Source organism: Acipenser ruthenus, chromosome 10, assembly GCF_902713425.1.
Source record: "Acipenser ruthenus chromosome 10, fAciRut3.2 maternal haplotype, whole genome shotgun sequence".
Classification (NCBI taxonomy): Eukaryota; Metazoa; Chordata; class Actinopteri; order Acipenseriformes; family Acipenseridae; genus Acipenser; species Acipenser ruthenus.
In genome coordinates this window covers 32,849,262-32,873,396 of record NC_081198.1, presented here as the reverse complement: position 1 = coordinate 32,873,396, position 24,135 = coordinate 32,849,262, and the positions used below count along the sequence as shown (strand labels likewise).

Below are 24,135 nucleotides of genomic sequence, written 5' to 3'. Positions count from 1 at the left end.
AATTCTATAGGGCCATGGCCATAACTGTACACAAACACATCTGCAACGCTTCTGTGTGTAAACCGATCACTCTTTCTCCAGGATGATCCCTTTAAGAAATAATGGAATACTTTCTGTTTAAATATTTCCTTAATCTTATGAATTTGTAATATAACTACCTGTTTCCCATTCTCTAAAACAAATGCAATAAATGTGTAATATCCATTTCTTGATACCCCAACTGAACTATCATAAATACTAACCTTCCTAAGGAATTAAAAAGGAATATAAACTTCTGACCCCTTAAGGCTGTTCAGTTTGTAATTGGATGGATGGATAACCTGCTTGTGTTGGCGTGCTGATGAGATTCAATATTGAACTCAATTCTGTTTCATGGAAGTAGCAGAGGCCAAAACCAAAAAAAAAGAGCAAAGGTGTTGACTTTTTCAGAAAGAACAGCCGTTTGTTTGCCATGAACACCTGGCTAGGGGCTACGAAAAGACATCTTTGCAGTTTACTTTAATAGGGCGCTCAGCAGTTATTGCTTCATATGTTGAAGTGCTACTGTTACAGTACAGTTTGCTTCCTGGGGGCAACAAAACTAATAGAAGTTGAAAAAAAAACTTTTGCATCTCATGAAAAAAGATAAGAAATTATACCTCATATATATATATATATATATATATATATATATATATATATATATATATATATACAGTGCCTTTCAAAAATATTCAGACCCCTGACCAATTCTCTCATATTACTGAATTACAAATGGTACATTGAAATTTCGTTCTGTTTGATATTTTATTTTAAAACACTGAAACTCAAAATCAATTATTGTAAGGTGACATTGGTTTTATGTTGGGAAATATTTTTAAGAAAAATAAAAAACTGAAATATCTTGCTTATATAACAAATATAACCCTTATGTATTCCTATTCAATTACAAATATCTTTTAGGTAAACCAAAAAAAAATAAAAAATAACTTCAGTATGACAAATACAGTACTGTTTAGATTTTCTTCTGTGTACCTCGTTATTAACAACGTTTTCTAATAAGGACATAGAGAACTTTGTACCTGTCTGTCTGATTCGCTGCAGATCAGAAAGGGCGGGTACTGAGCATGATTTGACATCCAGCTTGTCTGCTTTCTGTCTTAATGTCCCTGCCCTTGCTACACTCACATCAGGGTTTGTTTCAGCTAGTCAGTAACCAGGAAAAAAATGAATATTTAAGTATGAGCAGCAAAGTCTCTCCTTAAAAATAAACACTGAAAGAACCCTAGTTATGTTTGATACTTCTGGTGGGCAATAACTTGGTCTTGTTTTTGGCTGTGAACATATTTCAAGCACTCTGTAGAGTTAAATATAAAAAAAAGGTTATTCAACACTCTCAATGCTTGTTTATATATATATATATATATAATTATATATATGTTGTAGTTTCAGCAAATAATCAGTTCAGCCTTGAAGGAACTGCATTTGGTGCCATACTTACAGCAGTGTAAATATATATATATGTTGAACAAGTTTGAAGAATATTCCACATTATCTTCATGAATCATGAATCTGTGTTGGAAATACTGCATTTAAGACTGCTATTTCAGTCCTTGGCCTAGTTGTTCTAGCTCTTTCAAAACAAAGACAGGGTTTTTGGAGGGGTGTCAGGTTTGAATTTTAATTAAACACAGTTTTTTATGTTTTTTTTTTTTTTAATGGAAATGTAATGAACTTATCACTCATCCCTACCCCCGCCCTGGAACTTCCTTTGTAACGTTTAAAGCCCCCCACCTGTCACAGCCTGGCTACAGGCCCAGAAAGTTCATTTTTAGCCCTGGTACAAATTGTTTTGATCTGACAGAGAATTCTTTAAGTTCTTGTGTTATCACTTGTTACCATGGAACCGTCTGTTTTCTTGAAGTTTTAAAGCTGCAGTGTCCCACCCTGCAGTGTTCACACTAAAATACAAAGTGTCAATAGAAGGAAAGCTTATCAAACATTGTTCAGTTCAATTAGCTTACACCCCTCAGAGGTAGGTTTAACCATCAGAAGATTTGTCACCCACTGAAACCTGCTTACTGGACCACAACTGTGTGTCAATCTGTGAGACAGCCGCCTTACAGCAGTGTTAGAAACAATGAAAAGGTGATTCACAACAGTGCTTTTGTTATGTTGATAACATATAACTGGATACAGAGTTGATATTTTCAGCAATGGTCTTGTAAGGTTACAGTCAGTTCGGTTTTACACGAAGTATGGTCTCTGTTCACTCCAGTTAGTTTACAGCTTTCTTGTTTGTTTTCTTACCCCAAAGGTAGTTTAGTGACTCAAACATTCTTGATAAATAAGGAAGCAGAATACATGTAATGATTGGAATTGCCTTTTTGTCCATTTTTCTTTTACATAAGATCAAAAATAAACTTTTTGATGCACTAGAAGAATGCCTATTCTATGTTTTTTTTTTCTTTTTGGTTTATTTATGGTTTATTATTAAATGTTTTAAAATCTTAATAAAAACAATCCTAGTGGGAAATGATAGAAAGCTGTGCAGTGCAGGGGAAAGAGAAAAAAGTAGGCTACAGAAAACACATTTGGTGAAATAATAGTGTCCCCACAAAGTGAAGCGTCGCCGGGCCCCGCTAATTGCTGTGGTGCCATGTGAGTGCCATTGTGCAACACTGATTGTGTAATATTTAAATCTTTCATAAAACACTTTCTATTTTTAGCACCACTGAGACAGTCCGGTGCTATTGTAAGGAGTATAGAACTGTAATCTGTGCATTGAGAGATAATGAAGGATGGAGGGAGGTAGAAATTAATTAACCGTGCATGGAAAACGCCTCAACCAAATCATTTTTTAAATTATATTTATCCATTGATTTTTGTATAATTTGTTTGGTTGTTTATTTATTTAATGTTTTGAAACTATATCGTTTGGTAACATACAAATTGTCGGTATACAATTACAGTAAAAAAAATAAAAAAATTAAATTAAAACAATAGCTCTCAAAAGTACAGGAAGTATTTGGGGGGGAATTTCATCCCTAAGTTGCTAACTTATTTTATCTCTTTTTACACTTGTCTTTCTATTGAAATGGTCTCCATGCAACCATATTTTGGGCATCTTTTCATCACTTGAATACAGCAACCATATGTGCAGTTTCCTTTCAAGCCTTGAAGGAACGCCTTATTGTCTTTACTCCATGTATACAGTATGAGCCAATCCAGCAGTAGTGTCCATATGAGTCTACTAGGCGGAACTCCCTCATTGTTGTTACAAACAGGTAAACACAGATACCTCCAGTCATAGTATTGAGTTGTTTAGTTCAACAGTTAAGTAAAATGAACAGGTGTTTCCCTACTTGGAGTTAATTAAAGATGGTTTGAAAGTATGTCTCAGTGTCCTGAGTTTCATTATATACCGAAAATCCTATTTACACTGCTGTAAGTATGGCACCAAATGCAGTTCCTGAACTGATTATTTGCTGAAACTACACGTTATTGAAGTGATGAAAGACGATAAAACATAACACTTTGCATAGAGCAATGTTTATTAAATTACATTTCTCAATGGACCATAAATTATATAACAAGGGGTAAGGAGGTGGAGGCATATTCTAGTGATGGAATAAATGTTTTCTTTAGTGAAAACTTAAAGTTGTATTTATCCAACAGGCTCAATAATCCAAATAGAATGGAGTAATTAGTATGCATTTTCATGCAAGCTGTTGGTATCAAGACATGCGTTTATTAATTTAGCTCACAAGATTGTTGCTGTATACTTTTGCTTACACTGGGCTCCTATTGGGTTATCAGGGTCTTAGAGGGTTAACGCAACAGAGCCAGCAGCAGAAGCAGCAGCTGAGAGAGAAAGCCTGGACCTTCTGTGAATATAGTCTGTGTTCCAGGAAATTGAATAGCAGTGCTTATAAACACTCTGCATGCCTGAGACGCTGTTCTGATGTCATCAGCTCACAGGGAGGGAGGGAGAGGGAGGGAGGGGATGAGGGAGAGAGTTAGACAGAGAGAAAAAAGCAAACGAAAGAAGCACAGCAAACACTGCTGAGCGAGCTGCTGCTGACTGGTAAACTTAATTTCTTCGAGCACTCCTCTGCGAATTTGCAGCCGGAGTACATTTTGCCCCAACACAGTTGCAGCCAGGACTGATGGGTAAGGTGTTTGTGCTGGAGTTGGAACTGCTTTTGTCTGTGGAGCTAAATTGTTTGACTTCTGTTTTGTTACGACTGTGTTCTTCTTCAGATGTTTTATCTGAGGGCACTGACGATCTCATTTTATATTTCTGTGTTGAAACTGCTGCAGGACCGCGGCGAGCTTTGGCTGCCTGGCGGTTCAGTGAATCAGAAATGCAAGATCTGGGATACTGTCAGAAGCATGCTTTTGTGCGGAGGGTGTGTGTGTATGATTAGTATTGCTATGCAGCACAATACAGTGCTGTATGTAGCAACTGTTTTGCAGAGTGAATTTAGGCTAGCTGTTTTGGGTTTGCAATATTAAAATCATTGGTTAGGTTTTCTTTTTAAGCTTACTGATTTAGAGTTAAATAGTAGTCTTAATTTACAGTTGATTCACCATTAGTTTTCTAAAAAGCAGGACCCATTAGCAAGTAGTAGGAGGCAAGTCGTGCTGTATACATGCCACATGGGTTTATTCGGTATTGGAAGGTTAAATATGGGATCGCTGTTACTGCAGCACAGCATGATGTGCATCAACATAGGCTCTTGCAGCGTGTGCGTGAGGGAGAGAGAGGGGGGAGCTGAGGTTGTGTAATGGGGATTCTGGACACAGTATGTCCTGAAGAGCTGTAAGCTTCAGAAGGTGGGATGCTGGCAGATTGAATTGTTCACATTCAGATCCACTGTGTCCAGTAGTTGGCTTTCTTTGCTGAACAGCCAGCATGGTAATTGAGTAGCCCATGTAGGTGTGCTGGTGGACATCACAGTTTAGTACTGTAACAGAAGGTGGTAGGCATAATGTATTTGAATGTTTTCGTATGTTGTGTCATACAGTAGTTGACCACCTGGAACCTTGGACTTGGTCAGTCAGCCAGACAGAAGCGGAATATGTTGATTTGAGCTGCATTACACCCCATTTTCATATCTTTTAATAGCTTTATAAAGGCTGACGGAAGAAAGCTTTGTTTACACAAACTGCACTGATGCATAGAAAATGGGAATTTAGCCTCAATGAATATACAAAATGGACAGCTTCTGTTATATTAAAACACATTACATGTAGGGAAAAACAACTAGCCAACTCATTGAGTAACACTTTTTAACCTATATCTTTGATTGGATTTTGCACCCAAAAGAAAAGAAAATATATTAGATTTTATGAGTATGAGGAGTTACAGTACATTTTACAGATGTACAATATGGCATACCTCTATGAATTACTGTATTTAAATACAATAATGGTATAGTGTAATTTAAAAAAATAAAAAAAATTCAATTCCTTGTAATACGCATATTGGAAATGACTTTTCTGAAAGCATAGGGAGATAAAGTCAAATGCCCCTAGCCTAAATTGATAGCCCTTACTTGATGCAGTTTAACAATTCAAATTAAGTGTAGTATCAATACAACACAGAAGCAAGTAGCAATCAACAGCATCTAGATTACTACACTTGATACACATTGCCTGGAGTATGTTCCTGTTAGCACCAATGCTTGTTACTTCAAATCGTCACCATTGTTTCAGCAAAGAAAAATGTACAGTATCTCATATACAGTTTCCAAACCTAAACCATCAAATAATTAAATTTAAGTTCTGCGGATTTGTTTTAGAATCGTCATTGCTGTTACGTAGTAAGTGGCAAGCATCTTTTAAGGGAAAGGGAGCTTCAGTCCCAACAGCTGAATGTGGCTGTAAACCAACTGGAATGTAAACAAGGGCTTTGCACACAAAAATACTTACTGAGGCTGGAGAACAAAAATGTTTTTGAATAATAGTGTGGCTAAAGGGCTATCACTAGCAATGCTTTTCCCATGCTTAGTTCTATAGTTTCTGAGCTGGAGCCTCTTTAGTTTACCATGCTGTGCTTTACAGTCAGCACTCACATGTCCGTTACCCAGATACACGGCAGTCACGTTTTACTGCCCTTGTATTAAGAATAAAATTAATCCCCATTATATATATGTAACAAATTAATGCACTTACCCGGCACACACGATTTCCGACTCAGTCACCAGTTTTCTGATACAAAGCCCATCCCTTCAATGTTAAAATTTATCTGAATATCCGTCACAGCCCGCTGTTTTTTTTTATTTTTTTATTCTCTCTAATGCCAAATCAGTCTGTCTTATGTTGTGCAGTTACACAGTGTTTCCTCCAGTTTCACCTGACGAAAATGCAGCCAAAACAAAGCGAACGAGAGAAGCTAGGGTAATGTAACAGTTAATCATTAAACAGTTTTAGATACTGTGATGTATATATTTTTTTCTGTGATATGTTGTTGCTTTTGTGCATTTTCATTTGCAAGTGAACTGTGACATTAGGGACTTATCAAGCACTGTATTCTGCATTTACGAATACTGACTTTTGATACTGTTTTAATTATGGAAACTGTGGTGGTGTTTTTTTTATATTTTGGTTTTGCTAAATTGCATTGCCTTTTACGTTTTATGCAGTTCTGTGCATGGATAACATTTATATTTAATTTTACTGTTAGGTCGTTAATGGAAAAATTTACATACCACTACAATACGTATGGATTTAAAGTATGTACTTATTACAGTTAACGTGTTGTCGCTTCAGTTTTGGCAAGTGATATTTTCAGAATAATATAGTTCTGAATTAAAATACTACTTCTGTTGAAAATATATGTACAAATACAGTCCATCTAAAAGGAAGCCTACTTATTTTAAAACACAGTCCTTTCAGATAGGTATTTTTTATATTGTGTCTTTTTTGTGTTCCCTGAAAAACGGACAAGGGTTGGAACGGGCCAAGTTGATAATAATCAGATATGCGTCACATGCGTTTACCGTCACTGAAGAGTCGGATATGTGAGTGCTGACTATACTACACTAATCACTTTTATTAGGAGATTTGTGTGCAGATCAAATCCCCCATCTGAAGATTGCACCATATACACACACGCACACACACACACACACAGATACCTGATCCCACATACTGTACACACACACATAAGATACTGTACAGTAGTAGCCATAGGCAACCAAAACCTGTGCTGTTAGATACTCAATTTATAGGCTGCTGATCCTTCGGCATGTTGTAAGACGGCTTGCCACCAACAGCTTTGTGTAAACAAGTCTCTTCTACAGCGCTGGTGGTGTGCGCACCAGATACCAGCCGTTTGCAGAGAGCTGTCCGCCCCTGGGCCGGACTACATGCTATCGCTATCAGAAATTCAAAAGGAACTAATCCTAATCTCCCTATAGGCATAAGGCAAGCTGTTGAGGTTTGATGTGATTTTAAAAATAGATACTTGCTTTGTGTTTATGATGCTTATTGAATTTTGTTTTCAGGGGATAAGCTTTCCACTGGAGACATTGTATTTGTAAACAGAATTCTGTTTTAAAAAATCAACATATCTTAAAAAAACCCAAAGACACATACACAAGCACACTCTGAGACACATGCCAATTCCAAAACGAAGGCCTGGGTTTTGATTTGGTCTGCTTTTATGGGGTTTTTTTGCATTTGTTCTTAATTTCTTAAGTTTTAAGATAAAATATATGGTTATTTTTTACAGTGGTGTTTGTCATGCTACAGTCCTGCCATGCACAGAGAAACGTGTGCATATTTAAATACTTTTGTATCTACGAGGGGGAGAGAGTGATAAGGAGTGGGTGGAATTGCATAATACAGTACTACTTAGTGTATTGTAAATTTGGTTGAATTATATAATGTAAATAGAGCACTTATCTGTTTCGTTGCACTGTGGCATATTGATAAATAGTGCTTTATTCTTGATTAGCATTTCATATCTTTCACTGTCATGCTGCAGTAGCACGCATGCATAAATACCTATTCAGAAGTTTCAAAATAAAATTGTTTTTTACATTGTGATTTGGGAGCAATCCTTTTTTGTTTTATACCTTTTAAGGACCAGGTTTTTGGCTTGTCGTCAACATTCTGTTTTGTAAAAGAAATCAATCATCGTTCAGGGCAGATACTGTATAATCATGTGTGCTTGCGCTTATACTTGGTAATATACCTTTTTCACTTCAAGTGTACTCTTTTGGTTTAATGTACTCGATCATACATCTACTGTATGTTAGAGTAAGCATTGTATTGCTCTGACACGGCTAAGGTGTTTATTTGCATTACTACACAACACTGTGTATAGTAATGCACAAATTTCTATTACATTTTCACTTTATGCAATATCCTTGTAAAAGTGTCCCATAGTAAAAGAATAGCAAAGTGTAATAATGCATAGTGAAAGCAGGGTGAAGCATTATAAAGCACAGAGAGGTATGGTAAAGCATATTAAAAAACATGACAAACCATGGTAAACTGTGGTAAATGCATAGTATAACATTGGAAAAGCATGGGAAAAGTGCAAAATATACTGCGATAAACTTTATAAGGGTAGTCCTGCACATAAGTACATGCATTTCTCAAGATTTATACAGTACAACTTAGACTTACAGTATGTAGCGCCTTTCTATATGAAGCATCTTAAGGCGCTTTACAAAGGAAAGCATCTATACAGTAAAATAAATACGTAAAGTCTAAAGAAGCTGACAATAAGCTGAAATGCAGCCACTTCCAGAGTAGAATGTGGGAGCCAATCCAGGCCAGCAGACAAACCAGCTTTAGTATTGGGTGTCCCAAAGATAACTGATATAGAAGTAAATAAAAGCAAGAAACTAACAACTGGTGAGCCAACCAGACCCAAGCCTCTCTGTGGAGTGGAATGTTGCTTAAACTTGCGTATAGAGAGACGCTGATGCACCTGTATGATTAAACAGTAAGCTTCGAATCCCCCACCAGCACCACCCCAGAACAACTTTATACAGCAGCAGCTTATGAAAGGACTTAGACTCTTACAGTGGGACAGTCATACTATAATTGTCATGTATTGGTTCTTCAGGGGTTAATTACTCTACTCGGTTGCGCCTCACTGGACCTTTGCTTACCCTTCTGCTTGTCTCCAGTTCAGTTTGATTTGTGCGGGCACCTCAGAGAGGTACTTCAGCAGCCACTCTGCTGAGACAAACAGAAAAAAACTAAAAGGTGCCTTTGATTTCTCCCTCTAGGCCTTTTTTCCGTCCAACTTTTATGCTCGGTAAAACTTATTCGAATAAGAAAATATATGCGACAAACGCTATGGAAAACGGTTGAAGTCGACTTTTAAGAAGTTTTTACTCGCATGACAAGCTCGCTCCCTAGAGTTGGTTTTATTTTTTACTCGCAGCGACATTTTATTCGACACTTGCATGGAAAACCGTAATGAGCGTATTTCTGGTCCTAGCGCCGTTCCTCACCATTCCAGTGACGTCACATTGTTTGCGCATGCTCTGATTATAAAAACAAGTTGGCAGACGTGGAACAAATAAGAAACACAATTATTTTTACAATTACTGAACGAATATGATGTTGTCTGTGCACTTGATTTGTTTACGTTATAAGTTCAAAGTTTCTATTAAAAAATGCTATTTTGTTTAAGTAAATACTGGCAAAAAAACAAGCTAAGAACATGTTTTAGCACTAATATATAAAATAAATTGACCTTTTTTTATTTTATGTTAGACTACTGATAAATAAAGTGATAGAAACTAATTTCCTAGTGTTTATTATTAAACTGTACTTTTGAAATCATTAATTTGTTTTCTACAAACAAGTAGTCTGCTCCCTGACTATTTTAGGGAGTCCTTCTGAATCATATATACGTTAATTCAAATCATGTGATGAATACTATCCATATATGGACTGTATCGGGGGGGTTCACCAAATATAAGCCAATCAGAAGTATTAATATTTTTTTCATCACGTCACTGCCAAAAATGTGCTAATTTGCCTGAAAATCGTATTGAATGCATCACCTTTTGCTAAAGATATTAATTTAAAATAAATTACTCAGTAACCCCCCCCCCCCGGCTACAATTTGTAAATGAGAGAACTGTCAGTATCATTTTGCATAATTTCGGACGTACGCAATCATAACACAGACTGAGAAATAATGTCAGAATTTGTTAATCTTTTTATTCTTCATTCAGTATTTTAAAAGTGGGCTTTTGATTGGCTGATTTGGCGCCACTAGTCTCCTCAAGTCTCCACTGGTGCGCCATGCAGTGACCTGAAATCTAGTCTCCTGAAACCAAGTTCCAAGAAACAAAGTGGCTCTGTGTTCCCTCAGCTTTAAAATTAAGTTAAACAAACGGAATGTTCAATTGTCTTTTTTATTAATAAGAGCGTCCATTATATATATATATATATATATATATATATATATATATATATATATATATATATATATATATATATATATATATATATATATATATATATATTAGCTCAAAGAGCCAGCTGCCCAACATTTCGATATGTTGTACATATCTTTCTCAAGGGAGTCTGTGTTTGAATCAAAACATTGGAGGTATTTATAGGTTTTTGACGGCATGACAACTACTTGTTATTGTTTACATTCAAATCCATGATTTATTCTTACATGATGTAATGGTGTTCTATATATTGTGACATCATTTTTACTTCTATCTTTGAATCTGTATTAATTCTAATTAACACTACTTTATATAAACTTATATTTTTATTATATCATATATATATATATATATATACAGTATACACACACATACAACTGTTTTTTTTTCTTTTTTCTTTCTGCTTATGCAGTTTTGTATTATGCATCCTAGTACACTGTGCTACACAAAATTGGAAGACTTCTGAAAACAATGCTGCAGGTTTTATATCTTTACCTTTGTAAGTATCTTTTACGCATGCAACACTTATTTACATAATTTTTCACACTCACTGCAGGTTCAGTTTTCCCGTGTGGGATGTACATTTTATTGTTGGTTTTATGAACTGCATATGTGGAACAGGGCCATGGTTCATTGATTTTAAAAAAAGGATGGAAAATCATCTAGCGAGTATATTTCTTGCGAATAACCTGAAAATGTTGCGACGCATGCAAATTAGGCTATGACATCACAAAACGTCATGGAGAATTCCCTTTGACTCACTAGACTTTGCAGTGGATAGAAAACCATTTTTTCGCCCTTATGTCGCTACTATTTTTGTAGCAATTTTACAGAGTAACTTATATACTCTCTCGATAAATGGATGGAAAGTGCACTTTTGTTGAGTTTTGACAATCCCTGTGATGCAGACAATAGCAAGAGTGCTGTGCATTCACACCAAGCCCTCTTCTCATATGACAAACGCTGGCTGTGTGTCGTTCCTGACGAGCAGTTCTCACAGAGGCAAAGCTATGACTGCCTGAGGCCGGCTTCTTTTGTGAGTTACTGCCTTTCACAGAGTTTGCAGACATGCCAGAGCGCCAGCCTCTTCATGTTTACCAGTTAGTCATATGGACTACTTTCCTGTATTGTTCATCCACGGTACCTAAAATAGTCTCTATGCAGCTGTTAGCCCTGTAATTTACCAGTGCCATTTTTCTTTATAGGCAACCAAAATGACAGCTGGGACACTTTTTAAATATAAATAGTGTACTGTTGTATAGTGCATTTCTTATCTGTTTAACCAAAGCTGCTAGTATTAATCCATCATGCTTACAGACTGTTTTGGCTGAGATAAACACAATAATATTATTATGCATGTGTATTCCAGTAAAAAAGGATGTGAGCATTGCATCAAGTATACTACAAAGCACACAAAAATAGCACAGCCAGCAAGCAAAGTGTTGAGTGACTCACCAGACAGACAAACAAACGGGTCCTCTAGTTCACCCTTAACTGGAGCTTCTGCTCCCTGTAGGTGAAACCTGACCTTCTATTACACACGAAGAGAGAGTGTATGGTGGCTAAGTACTGTACTGTGTGCTTCCTCAAGACCGGACTGGTGTTATAATTTTACACACAGCAATAAAATTTAAAGCTGTTATTGAACTTGTTGCAAAAGAAGATTTTTTGATGTTATTCAGGAAGCTCACAATAAAACAAGACAAGGTGACCATAATGTGGTGAATAAGGAACTAGATGCTATTGTTATATTTTTCATAGAGGTTTTTGTCAGTTTTTTCTTTTTCTAAAACTGTTCTTGCTCATTTTAGTCTTAGCACAGCAGGTAAGCCTACGTATTAGTTAGTTAAAACATTATTACAATAATTAACGCTGTAGATATAAAAATGGTATGTAATGTAATTCATTTTGTGAATGATTGATTAAATTATTAATTCAATGATACAATAATAAGAAATTGGCATATATTCAGGTAATTAAAAATACATTATAAAACCAACTCTTCATTTTGTGTTTATTCATTGATTTATTAGGTTAAAAATCACTATTAGGTTATAAATGCATTAGCGTAGCATTAACTACCATCTCCTATACATTGAACGCCGAGCTGGTAAATCTACACATTTACCGGTTAATCTATAGATTTACCGATTTCACACACACACACACATATATATATATATATATATATATATATATATATATATATATATATATATATACACACACCCACAAAATTACCTCACAAAACAAATTAGAGAAACTATATTATGTACAATAATGTGTAATATATATTCCTGGCTGTTTCTTTCTAGCTGTGAGAGTTTAACATAAACAGTTTTTGTTTTGGTTGTGTACATTTTAAATGATCAGTGAATTATATAACCGTGGTGGAGTCCATTATCATTTTGACATGCTTATTGCACAGGAAAGATTATTCCAAAGTTATTTCCCAATGCAAGTTTATAGTGCATGCCCTTGAAGAAAGGACAGCTGGTTCTGTGACCTTAGCATAGACTTCACTTTATGTTGTACCAGCCACCCATCCATAACTAGCTGGACTGTGAACAGGGATTTGGAAGGTGACTGAACTGGAGATCAAACATGCAGGCTTCCGTATGGCTGTCTGGCAGTTTAACCATTGGAGGCTACAGTCATAATACAGTCTAACTTTTGGTAGATTTAGTGAAGGGAAAATGATGTGTGCATCTTTGTTAACTATTTTTTTCTGTTAGCCAGGTTATTTTTAAATGGCACTTTCAGATTTCAGATTTTTCCACATTTCGTTTTATTTCTCATGCTTTTGACTTAAGTTATGAATTAAAGCAGAATAGAAAATCTGAACTGTAATTGTGGATTCCTGAGGATCTTTCAGCCAATCATAGTTTCACCTGCTTCATGACCCAATTCATGACATCAACCATTGTTTCTACTGTGCTGTGTTCTCAGTATCTGTACGGTTGATGTCATCAGCTTTAAAAAAATTCATACCTCATTGAAGAACCTCAGTTGCATTCAGCTGCAAAGTGAGTTTGAAGGGTGACATCACAATCAGCCACCTATCAACAATATTCTCTTCATCAGCCTTCCCTCTTTTCAATGAAAAACACAATGTACTGTATGGGCCACATCTTTTGATTCTAATACTCCATACACAGACATTTACATTGTATAGCCCTACAGTATATTCTACACCTGGATGTACCCAAAGCTGGCAATGGGGTTCAGTAGCAGTCATAATTTATAATCTTACTTAAGACTGTGGACTAGAGTCTTTCAGATTGTTACTTATCAGTGCTTGTCCAGAGCAAGTAATGTATGCCTCTGCTAATTAACCATTTGCCATATGACTTTTTCATTATGAATTGCATTCATTTGTTGAAGCATAATTTTGAACCAACACTTCTGAAATAATTTTGCATGCTTTCATTTTAATATTTTGCTTGATTTAGTATGAATATAAATTTTATCTTAGCAGTTAAATAACTAAATTAAAACAAAAAGGCCCCAAAAGGTTATTTAAATTGGAATAAAGAGAGAACTGGAAATCATAAATCAGAAAAATTGGATGCCCTATATTATGTCCTTTTCCACTGCTATACAGTGTCATTTCCATGCTAAATCTGTATTGTAATTGCTTCCTTTTTAAAAACGTTTGAAACAAATTAAGCAAAGAAATGCAAAAATAATAACGGTGAAGTGCACATGTAGAACTGAACTGTAGAACAGCACTGTCTTAGGTATAGTAACTTTCCCTGACACACAGGGAAGTCAGTTTGAGGAAAGTGCAGCTTTAAATATGCAAATTGTACGATTGAGAAGCCAGACATCCTTTGGAAGTATTCTTAAAAAACCAAAAGGAAGAAGGATTTGTTCAGTGAATGCTTTAACTGGGGTTCATTCTCCTCAGATTATTTCTTACTATTGAACTGAACTGTTCTTGATAATGTGCCCGTTGGCCCGATGCTTCTCTCCTATTGTGCCGCCAGGGAGGAAAATGCACAGCTTTTATAATCCGTGCATCAGCAAATACCATATAATCCCCCAATTTTCTCTTTACATTTATTTTCAGTTATGTAAAACACAAGTGCTGGGTATTCTCAGCAAGATAGTTGGATCAGGCTCTGCCACTAGGGGTGGGAAGAAGTGTGCAAAAGTTCCTTTGACACTAGAACCGCCATGGCAGTCATTTTGACAGTTTGAGGTTTTCAAATTTAAATTACTCTGCGTGTCTAAAAGTTATGAGGTTGTCCGTTTATGACTTTTCCTAAATACATGTATTAAATACCCTGACGGCATTTGAAAGGCAGGATCACGAAAATAAGGAAGTTATAATCCTGCCCACCTAAACTGCCAAAGCAGTCATTTTGCCTGCCTTTTACAATATATATTTTTTTATTTTGAATATAACCCACAATATTCTATTTTTTTATATACAAGCCTATTGTTATCTCTACTGGACCTGGCAGTCATCAATTCCTTCGTTGTGCGCTTCGGCAGAAACATTTCGTTCAGAAAACTGCAAAGCAGCAGGCTGCTGCAGCTCAACCTCGATTCAGTGCTGCACAGAGTGACATATGCGAGAGAAAACATGTGTTACTTTCATTTTAAACTGCAACGATGCGACATCTATGAGTAAGGTAACTACTATTTTTTTTTTATAACACAAACGGCGAAACGCCATATAGTCCTCTTAACAACAGCAGTGTCGTCACTACTGTACATCAGATATAGGGGCAACCAACACCAACAATAAGGCACGAAACCCACAAGCAGATGAGAACTTGAAGCATATGTGAAAGCGTCTGTAAATCATGGACTGTACATTAGGTCTAGAAACAAAAATGCTATTCCTCTTCCTTAATTATAAGATCTGGTACGTTTAGTTTACAAATGAACCCCTGCTGATAAGGCCATTCATTTTCTTACCTCTTATTAGCGTAAACATCATCATCACTGCCCCCACATTCTTGTGTTGCAGTTTTTGAAACATTAGTTCAAACTTATTTAATATTTCTCACTGAGGTCAGCCTAAAAGTACACCATCAGTAGGGTGTATGACTAGCATGGGCTGATGGGATAGCAACTTGTTAAGTCTGCAAGGTGTATACATTGTTCTGGAATGACACATGACCATTCCTCAATTATTTCAATCGGGGTGGCCCAGCGGAATATTTGGGCTAATGAAAGCTATCTTCAGAACTGCTTTGCCCAAATTTGAATAAACTTTGTATTGGCATTAAGTGTTTTTCTACACGCAGTAGATTTTTATATAAAAGAGCTCTAGTAAGGATATTACAACACTTGTCTTACAGATTAACACTCTAATTTCCCACAATTGTGTTCAGTTCAAAATGTAACTACATATATTTTCACCCGTATATGTACTCAAATGTAAGTCAGTTACACCCATCGTTTAAAAAAAAACAAAAAAAACCATAAATAACTTTAAATGTAAAGTCACATTCAACAATAACAGCACACTATTATTACTCAAAAAACACTGGGTGCTGGCATGAAATATATTATAAAAAATACCGTAAGGTTTAGCAGCCTGCATAGTAACAACAACAAAAAAAAGAAACATAGCAGTCTTTGTAGTTTATCTACCAAACTGGAAAAAGAACACTTTTAATTATTAGGGATGTGACAGCAGTTAGTTTTATACATGATTACAAGTTATGACTCGCTCCAAACATTGAAGCGCAACCGGTTACACAAGACCTGCTTGAGGCCTACTAAAGTTGGCTGCTGTAAGCTTTGCTCCAGACACATCACTCTTCATGAATTACGAGACCTTCGCAAGACATACAACGCCACACTGTAATAAGCGCTAGAACCAATATTTGAATAATCTAACAAACATTGCTTAAAATGTAGGATATTCCTTTGACATCTCCAATAAATAACACACCTTCTATAGCACTAAGCAGCAGAATTTGATGAAGTACTAGGTGAATTTGACTCCTGAAAGATTTCTGTACAGTTATACAGTGCTAATTCTATTTTTGATTTCTACCAATTTTAAATTGTCAGATATTTGAATTTTGAAAGAACGTTCAAACATGTTCCTAGTTTAATACTTTGTCCCAAAACCAAAAAAAACGAGTAAGGATTCTTTCAATAGACCATTAACAATTCTGACTGGTCACAAAAACATGATGACTGAAAATCCATTGTAGCTACAGGGAGAAAGCTGTGGACTTCTTAAAGTCATTAACTGTGTTCTTATCTTTTGATGTTATATTAAACAGGAGGCCACAGGTTAGAAGGCAGTAAGGGCAGTGTCTTGAAAGTAGTGTTGGGTGTTGGCAACCAGGGAGCTCAGATTGTTAATGCAAAGGTACTGTTCAGTAGAAACAGCACACCAAGCTAATGTAACTGACCTGCATAAGCTAACAAATGGATATCAAACTGACTTTGATAAAACATTCTTTAAATAAGCAATGAGTCAGAGCATTTTGAATAGGGACCAACAGCTCCAAGTTCACAATCATACTATTTGGAAAATTAGTTTAATATATGTATCCTTGCTTCATCTGTAGTTGCTCTAGCAATGGACTTGATTTTAATCTAGACTGGTTCCACAGAAGCTACAGTACAATCATCTTCAATTTTAGTGCATAGTGACATAATATACGACAATTACTGGTTAGCAATACATACAATACTACTGAGGCAGAACTGTCTCAGTGGAATATAGAATAGAGTGTAGTACAATGTCTTTCAGTACAGGAAAGTTAAAATATCCCACATTGACCTAATACATTAGTCAAGCCTAATCAATTTTCAAGGCCCCTGGAAATGTGTTTGAGCTGACTCTGTGATGAACGTGTGTGCTGTAGTAGTATCGCTATGATTGGTTTATGGTGGAAAAAACAAACAAACAAGGAAAGCATCATCTTACAGTAATGAACAAGATTTGTCAGGGGAGTGACATAATGGTGACAGGAGAGGGGCTAATCTGATTGGCTGTGACTGGGAGTATCCAGAGGCGTGGTCGAACTGTCCGATGAAGCACAATGCTATTAAGTTCAAATGCATCGATCCAGAGGGAGACTTCTCTCCAATAACAGCAGCAGCCTATTTCTTTCAGACATGCACTGTTCTTTCACAACTCTGTTGGGAATATAGAGTTACAGTTCTGTTCTGAAAATCTCCTGTGTCAGGCGCTGTCTCTCTATCTCTATTCAATCGATCATGCAGCGGCCCTTCCTGAACCCCTGCTCGAAACACAGAGCCCCACAGACGAGAGAGAGAGGGCCCTGGCAGATGGTACCATTGTGTCAGTTTCCCCCACGCTTCCCACTCTCCTTCTAGTTTGTCACAGAAAGTGGTTTTAATATAACGTGGCTACCCATTTGTCTAAAGAGTTGACAAATTGTAATGTTCTACTGGAGAGCACGGTAAACAGGACTAAAACATACAGACAGGTAAACTGGTTTAAGATTTATTTATTTATTTATTTATTTTTCATACTGGTCCTTGTATATGTGCTTTTATCCTTTCACAAATAATTTCACTCTCCTAAAAGAATGGAGGTTTGGTCACTGTAGCAGTTTCAAAATGTGTTGTAAATAAAGCTTGCTTTGGATGTTAGGGCAACATCAATTTTGCTGCTAATTTATCACTTACAGTAAGTGAAAGTTTAAATACATTCTTGAAATGTATTTTTGTTTACGACTGTAAGTCGCCCTGGATAAGGGCGTCTGCTAAGAAATAAATAATAATACACACATTTTATGGTATACTGCGTAAAGCATTTATAATGATAAACCCATCTTTGCTGATACAGTATGTGAAGAGGTTGTGGTTGGCCAGTGATGGATTTGGGGAAATAACACAAGTATAACCCACCATGAAATGGACAGTTAGATAAGCCACTAAATATGAAATGCTTCCTAGGTGACATTTGGGAATAGTTTACTTATATTTTCCTGTTAATGTACATATTCAGAAGTGGATTGTAAAAACATGTTCTAGAACACATAGTATATTGGCAAGAAGCGTTATTTACTGCACATTTTGAAACTGCTACACAGTCACCAAACTTTCATTCTGTTAGGATTTTGAAAGGATTTGTGAAAAGATAAAAGCACTTCTAGTGTACCTACTTAGCAGTTGACAGTCATACTGTGACGTATTGTAAAGTTGTAAATGTGTCACAGGTTCAATCACAGATGTACAGCAAATAAACCAGCTCAACCATATGCTTTTCATACTTTCATCACCAGTCACCTTGTATATACGTATGCCAGGTGTAGTTTTCTGTGATTTGTGATAACTAGCATTCAAGGTACAAAGCACATAGATTGTGTTTTACAATGAGACTCATTTTGTTTATCTGGATATGGGCCAAATCTGTGGTACACTAGTTTGTTCAGTTTTCAGACAATTAATAATAGCTCACAAAATGTCTGTGAGTCTTTCGACTTGCAGTAATAACTTTGATAGTGCATTACCAATATGCAATGCATGTCACTTAAAACATCACCTGAAGATTCTTTCAGTGTGCTTACTTCAGCTGGTGCTAGCTACAATAGTCTGTTCGATATGGGGTAGTTTAAACAAGGGGTGATTTGTTTCCATTTACTGTAATTTCATAAAACTTTAGTATTAAACATGTTTAAACGTTTCGACTTTATCATATAAGGAATGTTTGTAACCAGTTAGCAAAGTCATCATAAGAAACCCTCTGTCAGATTTTATAAAGTATTGAAACATGTATTTGTGTAGAAGACAACATTTCATTTTATACAGAAAAGACTGTGAAGAAGTATTGAATATGAAATAAATTGGCCTGCACCAAATGCTGAGGCTGACATCTATATTTGACCTGCATATTTTTGGTAATCGTTAAACATTTTGCGTAAAATGTTCCCTTTATGTTTGTTTGTGGTGATTGTTGTCTCTTGAGTCAGTGTCTATTGTTGATTTTGCTGTTTAAGTCAGTGTCTGTTGTTGATATTGCTGTTTAAGTCAGTGTCTGTTGTTGATATTGCTGTTTCTGCTGTGGGCAGTGGTTGTTGTTGTCACGGTTTTTCATACCGTTCTCACTTTGGTGTGGAGTCGGTGTCTTTATTGTGGTTGGCTGAGGGTGTTGATTATTTTTCTCTGCAGTTTTTTTTTTTAGTAGTACTATCCCCTGTAGCTGAATATCCATGTCTGGAGGTAAGAAAATGTGTGTGGGTCACCGGTTCACACCCTGCCTCCGCCCCATTGCAGATGCTTGCAGGGTTGCCATTGTTTCAGTGATTCTGTGGAGACGCAACAATTAATTGATTATCGAACACCATGGCGTTCAACAACCGATTTTTTGCATTGGAATGGAGCCAATATATTTGTGGACATGGTCAAGTTTGTCTTTTTACTAACAGTTGTTTATATTTAAATGATACAAATGTCAATGAATTATGGAATATTCATGGACGCCACTAGTAAAAGGTCTTGAAATATAATGATAAATTACAACCATGTCTGTATTTCCTATTTTCTCAATTCCAGTTTTGTTGTCTTCAAGTTCTGTTTTAGTGATCATATTATGACCACATGTCAATGCATGCTTTTATATTTGTAGCAGAGGTTAAAAAAAAAAAAAAAGTTACTTTATAAAGTTAATGATATTACTAGTATTAAAAGAGAATAATTCCCTTACTGAAAGCCATGGGCTGCATCGTTCCAGGCAGATCATTTTCGCTGCATCGTTCCAGGCAGATCATTTTCAGTCCTATCCTCAATACTCTCTTTGTGATTTTAGTTTCGTCATGAATATGATTCCCTTAAATTCCCAAGACCGGGCCTATGAAAGCAGTTTTCTATTCTGCTATAAAATAGTCCTGCAATGCAGTCCTTTTAGCTGGACATGGATGTTTGTGAGGGCCTTTTGTTTCAGACGGTTCACTCTGGGTCAGCAGCAATCGCTGTGTATGGCTTGAACTTGTGGCATTTCGTCTGTTCTAGAGCAGAGTGGCAGCGAGTCACTCTTGACGCATCAGCATGGTAAGATGCATGAATGTACATAGCGTTCCTCTATCCTGCATACTGCGATACAAGCCCTTTTGTAATCGGGTGCACATTCACAGAAAAACTGAACACGTCAGTACTGCGGTGCTCTGGTTGCAGTAGCACAGTCTGACACAGAATTTTTCTGTCTTTTTATTCTGGGTCCACTTGTATTCGCAATTGTTTTTTGCCCTCCCTCCCTAATCTCCCCCACAACTTCCCAGAGTAGCAAAAAAATGGCAAACCTCCAAGAATGATAAGCCAGAATTGGTTAGATTACAATCTGCCATCATTGCAGATATAATTTGTCTACCTGACATTCCTATAGATGTACGTAGTTGACTGGCTTTAATGGTCTTTTCTGTCTTCATTGTTTGTTTATTGAATCAAGATTGACATTGAAGATCTGATTGTCAGAAGCTCAGTACACACACTAAAATGTTTGCTTGTTGTTTTTTGGGTACAGTAAATGCGTACAATGAAAGGTTCTAAATTAAATGATGCTTTTCTGTAATCCTAAAATAGGCAGGTCCATTTCAAAGCAGTCGGAGAGGGGTAGAGCCTTCTACAGTAGTGGCAACAGTTTAATGTACTTTGGATTCATTTGGAAATGCTGTACTGTTTAGTGAACTTGTGCACTGAGGAAGGTCGCATAAGTGACACATTGCAAACAAATAATGAGTACGTTTCTCACTTGACTCTTCTCACTTGAATTTAGACCAGCCATGAGTCTACTGTATATGGGTAGTTTCTAGTATGCCAGCTCCAAGAAGTTAAGTGGCTTTATGGTTCCAGAAAAGGGCTTGTACCAGGAGGTCCCCGATTCAAATCCCACCTCAGCCACTGACTCATTGTGTGACCCTGAGCAAGTCACTTAACCTCCTTGTGCTCCGTCTTTCGGGTGAGACGTAATTGTAAGTGACTCTGCAGCTGATGCATAGTTCACACACCCCAGTCTCTGTAAGTCGCCTTGGATAAAGGCGTCTGCTAAATAAACAAATAAATAATAAATAAATTGTTGATAAAGCAAAACAAGACTAGCTACAATACTCAGTAGATGTGTCCCAATTGTCCTGCAGCATGGCATAATTTGGGATGCTGTAATGTGAACATCAATTAAAAAGGCTTAGATAATACAAGGCTATAGTGTATAGTTAAGTGTGGCTATGATGTGTAGTTAAAAGTGTATAAATCAAGGGAGGTTATGATGAGGTTGCATAACCCACTGGTGAGGCTGCATTGAATTGCATTCAGTTTTAGTCCCTGCAATACTTAAAGGACAATGCAGCTTTTGGACAGAGTCCAGCTAAGAGCAATCAGACTAATACCTGCACTAAAAGGTATGAGGGAATAGAGCCTATTTAGTTTTGAACAAAGATAGATTAGGGGAGACCAGACTGGAGACAGACTCACATTGGAGGGTATGAAATGGGTGAGAGGAATGGGAAGCTGCTTAGTCAATGGGATCCCTAAGGACTGGCTGAGTTCTGAGATCAGTGAGCTACTGGGAACTGGACAAACGTTGATCAGCCAACTGTCCTGTAGCTTTTGTTGTGTTCTTATATTGCACTGGTGTAGTAGCATTTTTAATGTGTTTGGCCCATCAAACACAGATGTACAGTCCATTTGTTTCAGAAAACAGTACAATATTAGAATGCATGTCATACTGATTGTAATAACTTGCAGATCTTTAGTGAGAAAAAACATCTTTGAAAACGAGAGGCCTTGCTTGTCATGTACTGGAACATATTTCAATATTGGAATATATAAGACAGTCAAACTAGTTGTCATTGAAACAGACCATCAGAATACTGAAGGACGCTTAACTTCCTGGCAGTCTTGTTGAAAGCTGCCGCTTACACACTGTGTAAACAAGGGTTACATTATCACTGTATTGAGGGGTGCATGCAGACATTGTGTGCACTGCACTGCACGTTGTTTGAGTTTGTTTACGAGGCTTGATGGCTTTGAGGAGTAAATTCAACTTTTTGGGGCTCCTCCGTTTGTGATCTAATTGCAATACATTTTTGTTGGAAATGAATTGCCCGCTTGGCTTCGAATTAATTAACAATATCCCAGACCCGAATGGTGTGCCTTGCTTTGCCAGGTAATCCTCTTCCAGGTCCTTCTGGATCCTTCTGTTTCATTTATTTTCTTTCAGCAGCTATTTATCTGCCAAAGTTGCCACAGTAGCCATCGGCTCTGCGTCTGAATGTGTGAGGATAAAACGCTGTTAACCCAGAACTTTGAAATTGTTGAAGAAAAAGAAACGTTTTACTGTAAAAGATTACTTGCTATTTCTAAAGGCCCATAGGCATATTGGAATAAAAAGCTTTGGGTTGCAGCTGCCTCAGATATTGTAAAGCGAGTGGTGTTGTGGTTACCCATACAGCACGTCCCATTGGACTCTGAGGCTACGGGTTCAACTCTTGGTTGGGGGTCGATTGAGCCCAGTAGTCAGCCTAAAATGGATTATTTTCCTTGGAGGCAGCAGGTTGGCTGTCTGCTAGCAGGGCATTAATAGATACCTGGAAATGTAGCATTTTACCAGGATGGGACCATGTAGATTCAGAAAGAGTGAGGCCCAAACTGGAACTGAAATACACATTTAGAAGCTTAGGATGATTATGGAAAAAATGTATCAAGCTGAAATATATTGAATTGATTGGTCTGAAAGATACTACTTTTGCTTCCAGATGGAGGTGACTTAGTATTAGGAATTTTTGGTGTAAAATGACCAACCCTGAGACTAATAAACACTACAAGTGGTGTTTAAATTGAAAATGATGGTGATTGGTTAAGATAATGAAGGCAGTATCTTCACCGCTCTTTGTATGGACATTTGTAACAGGAAGTTATTCCACATATAGGTCATAGATTATGTCACCAAATTGGCTCAGTTGTTAAGATACAGAATGGGCTAAACTGAGTTTGCCTGCATTTACTGTATTTTAAAAGAAAACAATTTCAGTGTTATAAAAAAAAAAGAAACAACTCCCAATACATCTCCTTCAGTACAATTACGTTTTTCACTGCTTTTATAATGTTGTTAAAGTTGTTTGTGTTTCTGAAAGGAACAGGTGGGCAAACGTTGGACATCTCCTCAAAACAGGGGTGTTACAGTAGGAGTGTTCATTATGCATGCTGTTGCTGTATGTTAGGGTGGCCTACTTTTCCATGCTGACACAATGTGTTATTTCAACATGTCATCTATTTTTCCTTAACTCTTCTCTCTCCTGCAGTTGATGTGAGCACAGCACTGCCCCTGCAAGTCCCCCAAGCTGCAATCCCCATGGACCTCCGGGTGGATCACCAGTTCTCCCTGCCCTCTGCGGACCCTAACCTGCGGGAGAAGCAGCTGCAGCAGGAGCTCCTGGCTCTCAAGCAGAAGCAGCAGGTCCAGAGGCAGCTTCTCATCGCTGAGTTTCAGCGGCAGCATGAGCAGCTCTCCCGCCAACACGAGGCCCAGCTACAGGAGCATGTCAAGGTAAAGGCCGACTACGTCACCCCAGTTCAAGCTTTTGCCTGGGAATATGAGGTACAGCCCTTCTATAAAATGTACCTTTTGTGTATAACCCTAGCAAATACACCTGTAGTATACTGTATAGCTTCTGTTTTTCTGTGTTTTATTAGGTGAAAACAAAATAAGTAATAATAATAATAATAATAATAATAATAATAAAGCGCTTTACAGAGGTATGCTGTGAACTGTGCA

General features: G+C 37.0%; 1 protein-coding gene across 4 annotated transcripts in view; it reads left to right on the top strand.

Annotated features, from left to right (window-relative positions):
* LOC117409279 (histone deacetylase 4-like) overlaps positions 1-24,135 on the top strand; it is a 233,605-nt gene that overhangs the window by 129,067 nt on the left and 80,403 nt on the right. For 3 of the 4 annotated variants that reach the window (XM_059032052.1, XM_034015082.3, XM_034015072.3), the window contains one exon: positions 23,663-23,907. In XM_059032052.1, the coding sequence (XP_058888035.1) occupies positions 23,663-23,907 (245 nt within the window). Of the gene's footprint in view, positions 1-4,008; positions 4,153-23,662; positions 23,908-24,135 lie in introns of those variants that run through there. The other variant, XM_034015093.3, reaches the window with a different exon arrangement.